The sequence below is a fragment of the Anopheles marshallii genome, chromosome 3 (assembly GCF_943734725.1).
Source record: "Anopheles marshallii chromosome 3, idAnoMarsDA_429_01, whole genome shotgun sequence".
NCBI lineage: Eukaryota > Metazoa > Arthropoda > Insecta > Diptera > Culicidae > Anopheles > Anopheles marshallii.
In genome coordinates this window covers 41,074,786-41,083,373 of record NC_071327.1, presented here as the reverse complement: position 1 = coordinate 41,083,373, position 8,588 = coordinate 41,074,786, and the positions used below count along the sequence as shown (strand labels likewise).

At 40.3% G+C, this 8,588-nt stretch overlaps 1 protein-coding gene across 1 annotated transcript; it reads left to right on the top strand.

Moving 5' to 3' along the window:
- The first annotated feature begins 2,172 nt into the window (after positions 1 to 2,172).
- LOC128712258 (uncharacterized) lies at positions 2,173 to 5,230 on the top strand. Its single transcript, XM_053807154.1, has 5 exons — positions 2,173 to 2,458; positions 3,353 to 3,701; positions 3,775 to 4,169; positions 4,244 to 4,365; positions 4,457 to 5,230. Exons 1-5 carry the CDS (start codon positions 2,173 to 2,175, stop codon positions 5,228 to 5,230), a joined length of 1,926 nt encoding a protein of 641 aa, XP_053663129.1.
- Positions 5,231 to 8,588: the final 3,358 nt, after the last annotated feature.

Here is an 8,588-nt window from a genome sequence, read left to right as displayed (position 1 = left end):
TCATACATTGAGCGTTAATTACATCAGTGTGCTCACATTCACTTTTAGATACTTCCTTAGAAAGTGCAATTGTGCAAGTGTTGGGTACAAATAGAAAAAAAATATTGTAACAGATATCGATTAATGCAACCTTCTGTTTTTGTGTGTTCAATTATGCAACATAGAATTCTACTACTTTTGTTTTTTTTTTTTACCCTGAAAATTTCCCTGAACTTTCCCTGTAGAGTAGTTAAATTGTAAATTATTGAAAAAATCTCCCATGTTAAAATTCTCATCAAAACTAAATTTTTCTACCAACTTTTCTTTACCTTTTCTTTCCATTGCTAACCAACTAACCCTAATTATATAAGTTAGTCGATAAACATTTAACTTGTGCAGTTGTAATGTTCTGAACTTCAGTTCAATCGCAAAATCGCTTGCAAAACTCATAACGATTAAATTCACCCAATGAACGAAGGAGTTGATTCGATGCCCAGATTACAACTGCAAAGCATGCTTATCGACATACCATCGGGACAAGGTAAATGCTAGAAAGTTTCAAGGTTAACTTTCTTCGCGGTAATACAATGCAACCGGGCGTGTGATTGTACTTGCATTGAGTCACTGCTCACCATTTCCACCACATGTGAATGTACTCGCTCTATTTCCTAGCTTTTTACCACGAACGATTAGAACCATTCGCCGTACTGTCCCACGTGCCATCATTTTGTCCAAAAATTCGCACTATTTACAGCCATTGTACTACAGTTACGATGCCGTTGTATGTGACGGCACGCATCGACACATTTTGCTGCGTGCTGGTCCGTGCGAGAATCCACACACGCTGTATAAAATCCAGCGCACACTTGCAACAACTTTTCAGTCCAGTTTTAAGCGTGATCGCAGGCAGACACGCATGCCGCTTGTGCTCGGAGTGATAGACCAGTGTCGACAGTATGCTATACAGTAAGCAGATATGCTAAGGAACTACCAGTTTAATTCTGCGTGACAATTGACGTTCTGCTTAGAACGCGCACACTAGTGAATTGAAAGCATAACGAGTTTGGTATCTAATTTACGGTAGTGCGGAATATCCGTTTATTAATTAATTCATTCAAATAGTTGCACCAAATGGACGTGTTCTCTTTTCACACATCCCACACCTTATGCGTGATATTGCAACACTGCTTGTAAAAACAACCTTCAGAAAAGTAGTAGAAGGACATTAGGGTAAATGGTAGAAGTGAATATATGAAACAGTTCAATTGGTGACCGCACCATCTCCTTGCGCCTACACCAATAGTAGATATTCGTTTAGTGAGTCTAAGAGATATTATCGGTGAAATACGCAAGGTACCAGTGATATCGTATATACTTAAAGTTCGACGAGTGCAGCGCTTGTACAGCGCAACATAAAGTATAGCAAGAACCTACATCTTCAATTATAGTTTTTTCGCAAACAGTAGGAATAAACGATCGCAGACTACTCTCGCAATTTGCCGGTTCTCCCGGAGATATTGCCGACCAGGCGACAACGGTTGCAGTGCAGACACAGTATCGTACATTCCCTCTAAACCGGGCGCGCTCATCGTTCGCTATTATTCAATTGAAGTTCATAATCAAAGCCCTGCTTCCACCACCAACAGGCGCTGCTCATCGAGGATCAGTGATCGTCGCACCAGACACGTCTTGCGTCTTGTGCAGCTCACCGTAGTACCTTTAGCATAAGCCCGTAAATGAAATACACGCTACGCACTTCCTCGCATCTCTAGCGGGGACCTACAAAAAGTTGCATCACCAACATAGCATGATCATCAGCAATATGGTCGTTTATGCTAATGGTTAATGTGACGGAGGTCGCCCTGAAAGGAAAAACTCGTTCCTTATGTCGCTTGAAAAAATGTTAACGTTTGCCGGTCCTTCCCGATTGAGATTCTGGCAACATGCGTCTAAGGATTTAATCTTTTAACGTTTCATGCCGTGGTATAGTAAAAGTGGCATGCGATCAATTATATTGTATCCCCTTATTCTTTATGTAGATACTTTATAGAAAAATTAAAACTCTACCCACCTTCCAGTGCATTGATAGACAGCGTACTACAACCATTCAATACAAAAGTGACACTCCCATCGTAGTGCCAATCGTTCGTCTTAACAACCAGCAAAACAAAAATTTTACACGAAAAAAAGATCATGGCCAGCAGTGCCAGACGGAAAGTCGCCGCCAGGTTACGTGTTACCGTGGCCATCGCGTTCTTCCTTGGAACTCAACTTGCAACAAATGTGCAAGCGAGCGAAGATGAATTACCGGTCGTCAGTTACATCAATCGGGAAGCATCAGGAAAGAAAATTTTGCCCGATTTCACATCGATCCAGCTCGGCGAAAGTGTTCCCGAACAGTTTCGGACAGCGGCAAACAGATTCGCACGACTGTGGAAGGAACATGTGACCGGAATCAAAGGATACGACGCGGTTAAAGGTGAGTAGTTCGAGTATATTAGCTACATTTAATATCAGCATTATCATTCCGGATAAATTTAGTTTTACGTTGTGTAAAACATTTAAACATTTCAGCTTTTAACGTTGTATTTATCATCGATAAACGTGACTCAAAAATAGAAACAAATTATTTCGCTTCCACACCGCTTGATATCCAGTTTCTATTATGTGTGTTGATGTACGAATTCAACCAACTCAATTGGGGTACACAAGTTCCAACCACCATTCTTGATTAATTATTCTTTACACGATTTCTGCATTGAATCGCTTCTACCCCAACACGTTACATTCAACAGTAAGGGAAGCAACGATTGGTGCAGATGCCGAGTGGTTGGGTCACCTTTAAGACCAGATAACGTGATCACACAATAATGTAGGCCAGCGGTGTAACGCTATGCCTTGATTTGGTGACGTAGAATACTCGTTTTTGGAGTTACGAGCGAGCCAATGGTTAAAATTCTAATGCGCTTTTAGTTAACGCATTCACATGATACAAACAGCGGCAGTTCTCTTTAAATGGTTTGATATTGACAACAAGAAGTAATTCAGAAGCCGCTAAAGATATTTTCAATGTCTAGGGTGAGGAAAAATCAATAAATAGCACTTCATTACAATTCCAAAACCTTCCAAGCTGTAATGCACTCATCAAGGAAAGCAAGTCTTTGAAAGGACAACAGCTATTGCTAGCACAACTTGCATTATGCACTCATATATTAGAATGCTGCAGATCGCATGTAGGACGGTTCACAATTCAAATTTCAACCGTCTCGAGTATAACATCTGGCCATATCTCCGATCATATCATTCTCATATAAAGATGCAACCAAATTAATCTTTGGTATTATTCCTGTCATTTCCATTGTTTTATTTATAGATGTCCCATTTACACTAATAGTACCGGATAAAATAGACGAGACAGTTTTCAGTGGAAATGAACCAAAAATACGGGAATTCCTGCTTGAGCACGTTGTCCCAGGTGCACTGGTGGAGGTGAAAGATCAAAATACTTATCTCAATCTAAACCAGCATCCTGTTCATGTGAATCTGTCCTGCTTCGACATGCTGATGGCGTATGAAATTAACCAAAGCGCTAAGGTACTCACCAAGCGCAACATTACCGAGCATCTCAGTTTGGTGTTCATAGTCGGAAACTTGACGGAATCGGACGTTCAAGGTTCATCCTTAAATAAATTCAACAAACGAAACATCCAAGAAACAAACCGGTAAGAATTAATACGCGTAGCAATCACCAAGATTCTCCCTCCAGATGGGTTTCTCTGCTCTATTTTTCCCCAGTTACAATGAACCACAGAGGTTGGAAATGAAAAATGCCACTAAGGAACTTGCATCAAGCAAAGAGAACAAAATTGGACAACATTTAATGAATTTCCTGGCTGGCATGAAATCGGGAACCAAGGTCTTCCAGCATTTTCTCTCTAGTTCCAACCTGAGCAACCTGATGGACGACAGCTCGTACATGGTTTTCATACCATCGGATACTGCCTTCCAACGGTGGCACCCCATCGACTGGGGTTTCTATCCGTTCAGTGTGCAAGAGTTTACCGAAATGGTGCTACGCAATCACTTCGTTCGCACCAAGCAACCATTGCGCATGGCGGATCTTCGAGTGATTCACGGTGATCAACGATACAAAACCCTTGGTGGAGAGTATATTGTACTTAAGAACAAACGTAAGTCGACGCCCATAAACCTGTATCGTGTAACGACTAAATGATATTTGAATTGATAAACACACATTTTCCAGCTTCTCCCAATGTGAACAATGTTACCATATTATCCGATTATACCCTATCGAATGGTATCGAAGTTTTCATACTATCTGAAGTGCTTTTCGTTTCGGAGGCGGTAGTGTCACGCTTGCATCAGGTAAGTAGTGCTAAAAAGCTGAGTCATAATTTTTAACCCACGACTTAATTCACTTTCTCGAATTTTCCAACCCCTACCTGACCTTTTCCAGATGCATAAGGATAAAGAAACACCGCCCCTGTTAGCTTTCCCGTGGTTTGGTGCCCAGTTTCTTTCCCACTCATTCCTAGCTCTGGAGCGGGACACACGGTTCACACAAATCACCCGATTTCTCAATACGGCCGAAATTGCACAGTTTATTTCTGGCTCAAATTACACCTTCTTCGTACCAACTGATGAGGCGTTTGAACGCTACAGTTTGGATTTGCTACCGGACACTGTGCTCGCCTCCGAAAAGGGCATCAAAATGCTGCTGAACCATTTCATTCGGGGCAGATTGTATGATCGCGATCTAAAAGATGGAGAGCTGATTGACACGATTGGTGGTATGCCTGTAAAAATTCAACGATCGTTTGAAAACACTGTTCGGGTTAATACTGCCCGCATTGTGGAGTCGGAAGTGTTTGTCTACAATCTAGGCACAATGTTCTACATCGACGATGTACTCTATCCCGATTTACTAAAGGATGAAGTTAAGGCAGTTACAGATATGAAGAACATGGATAAAAATGTTCCGGAAAGTATCGGGGGAAGCGATGCTTATACAACCGAACAAAACCCCCCAGTGACCGATCGACCGACAACAACCACATTTCGATCGCTGTACGGTCTGCTCACGACCAATGCCGACGTTGAGCTTGTGCCGTTGGAAGTTACCGAATCGAGCAAGCGCAACAGTGACGAGGACAGTTCTCAGTTTCAGGATGATGAAATCATTACACCTAAAGCGCTTCCCTTGAGATACTTCTACAACCTGAGGAAGTAGATACCACACATATCATACATTCATCCATTTGTCATCAATTTGTGCACTCCCGTGACACAAAGTTTTATGTCTCGCGAGTAATGTTATCTATCCTCACGCAGTGTACAATCTGCTGTAAGCAAATACAATTTAGTAGACGGACGACAAAGCTGTACCGCAAATCGGAATGTTTGACACATTCGTTTTAAGTTTCCTTAGCAATTCTCTGTGCGTTTTTCTGCAGTTCATACTCCATACGCAAGTAAATAGAACCTTATTAGTGGTGTTTGAACTTTTAGCGATGAAAAAAGTCATTGAATGAATGAATTTGATCATTACTGCAATAAGTACACTTGAACGATAATTAGCAGTGACAGACAAAACTAAAACGTTAATGAACAATAGTGTAGAATATATTATCAAAAACTATCAGCTAACAGTATCGGTTACTAATCTGTAGATCGTTCTGTAAAGTAATCCAAGGAAGTAGATTTACAAGGTCTATCGGAGAAACCCCTTAACCATGGAATGATAATATGAAATAGGGAAGAAATGAACAATAATCTGCTCACCAGATAAACGAAGCCTTTTTTAGTAACAAGGCAGTAAACTGCTCATTCAATAAACAGTGCTATTACATTACTTGCAACATTTCAACTACTGTAAATTGAACAGCAGACCCGCTTTATAGTACATCGTTAAATCGTGCCGGGAGAATTTCCGCAAACTTCACATTCCACTAGGTACTAGAAACAGGCATCTCATTAAGTTAAGTGCAATAATAATCCATTGCATCCTCTTCCGTAACAACGTTTTTCTCTATTTATTCTATTTATTTCTGTACAATTTGAATTCTTCGTTTCATGTTCGAACTGGATTTGTTCGGCCCTTTTCTCTGATATCATTTTTACAATGTGATCCTAAACAACCATTTTAGTGGATCCTCGTTGTTGCATGAAATAACTATTTTCTCGTTTAATATCACAAACATATCAAAAGCTAAGTTACGGAACATCAATTACCATTAAAACGCATCATCATAATATGATGTGTGTTGTTATTAACAAATTTGGAAAACAAATCACATATGTCATTACACTTTAGTTACTTTGTACGTTTTCAAACATTGGAAACAAGAAATCAATAAATATTTCAGAAAAATAGTCGTTGATGGCTTTTTCTTCTCAAGGAAAGAAGGAATTTTTTTAGTAGCGCAACACTTAAGAGCACATCCCTCCGTTCCATCCCTTGACGAGACCCATCCCTTGAAGAAGTTATACACTTGATACGGTCGAAGGCGTATTTGGTAGCGACATTATCCTGGCGTTTTAGTAAAGGGAAAATTATGAGTAAAAGACAAATAATATTTCAATATTCTGATGATTTTGACCACTTGATAACCTCGAAAATAAATTCATTGCAATGAAGAAGAATGATTTTATAAAAAAATATCATACGGGTGGAACGGAGTACGGAGGAATACTTTTTATATTAGTGGTATGGAAAGGAAACTCCAGTACAACGCACTTGTTTCCACTTACCGCACTTCCGCACTTGTCCTTCCACTCAAACGGGGCCAAAAATCCTACTGATGTCTCAGAGGCGTAAACGCGAAAACCGAAGCTATGTATGTGCTTTATCACCGCAGCTTCAATCGCCACAACAGGTTTTTTGAGTAGAAAAGTTTCATTATATTGTGGAAAGACCGGTGGACAGTCAGCATCCTAGCGCGTATCTCAATAAATGCTGTTGTCGGTGCCTACCCTTGAACCAAGAAAGGTGAAATTTTGAACGTCTTGTTAGTAGTTCAACCTGCCGACTTAGTTTGCCAAAATTTAACAGCCACGGTCATTTCCACCCAGTTATGAGCCTTATCCCGAGATTGCTCGGTTGTCTTATAAACTAACTTATAACTATGGATTGCAGTGGTGGATGGTGATGTGATATGCGCTATTGTGGCTATTGATGCGGATTGAGTGGTGGTATTGCGGGTTGAGGCAGTGGTGGTGGTAGCGGTGATGGTCTCGTTCAACCTACCCATATAACGATTTTTTTTAAACATGTGAAATACTGGAACGGATAAAACATGTTATAAGCGAGTCGACTGTAACATGACAGGTCTTACTGAAAGTTAATTAACATTAAAGAAATATGCGCACATTGTAGTGTCTCTTTTTCAATCAATACGACTTGGGTGTGTTGTTAGTCCCGCCGTCGTTAATAAATAAAGATAAAATATATCTATTATTTTTTTCTTCTATTTTTCATTTATGTTTCTCAACAGTCTCCTACGCTATCTAAATTTTCTTGTTAGGGTGATTTTATCAAGAAATTAAACATTTCGAATAAAGTTGAATAAAGTGGTGTGTTAGTCCCTAAATTTCGAAAGGCATTTGAAACCTCCTCGAATACAAACCGGGCAAGTGATGTATTATTCTTAAGCATTTAAGAACGGTTAATCATGTTTACACTGAATGTTGTAAAACGTTTCCTGCGCGGTACTTTTCATCCTATTGCAGCATAACTGCTAAACAGCTTACATTTGGATACAGAAAAAATTTTGACCTCCTCACATCAAACGATATATCATAGTACATTTTAAACCGGTTAGCAGGAATGGGGCGGGCCGGTGGCATGATGGTAGCAGCGCCGGTCTTCACACGAACGCACCGGACCAAAATCCCATCCGGGACTTATCCCCCGCAGCAAGGACTGACTATCCGGCTACGTGGTAAAATAAGTCGATACGGCCAGGCCGTTCTAACGAAAAAAAAAAAACAACAACAACCCGGTCTGGGACAGTGACCCACATATAGTAAACCCCTGAATAAAATAACAAAATCAGGAATTGCGCGGAACTCAACGCCAACTTTGAGCAATTATTGCACTACAAATAATAAGCAGTTATATTGAGGTCATTTCCTTTCACATAGTTTATCATATAGAGTAAAACCACAATGTAAAACTGAGTATAAATAAAGATGCCGCAGCTCAGAACGGACAGAATCGTTTGGGCCGTCTGACCTAGAAATTACTCAACCAAACCTTACATCTTCTCATTTCAAGAGCTTTGAGTGTCCCCCTACCCAAGGTAAGGCCTCAATGTCTCCAACAGTCGAGTAGAAAAATCCTCTTAGAGTTCTGACGAAGCAACCTAACGATCGACGTTATTTCGTCCGATCGTACGATGTCAGCGTAACTGATCTACACACCGGAAAGTTTGATGCGAGTGCACCCTGTTACCCGTCGGTAAGAAATGAGCTGGGAAGAACGTTTACACTATTGACGATATTTAAATTAACGTGCAACAAAAAACAGATATACAACTTTGTTGCCAATTAATGTATTTACCAACAGGTAACGACGCTTCGCATTTACA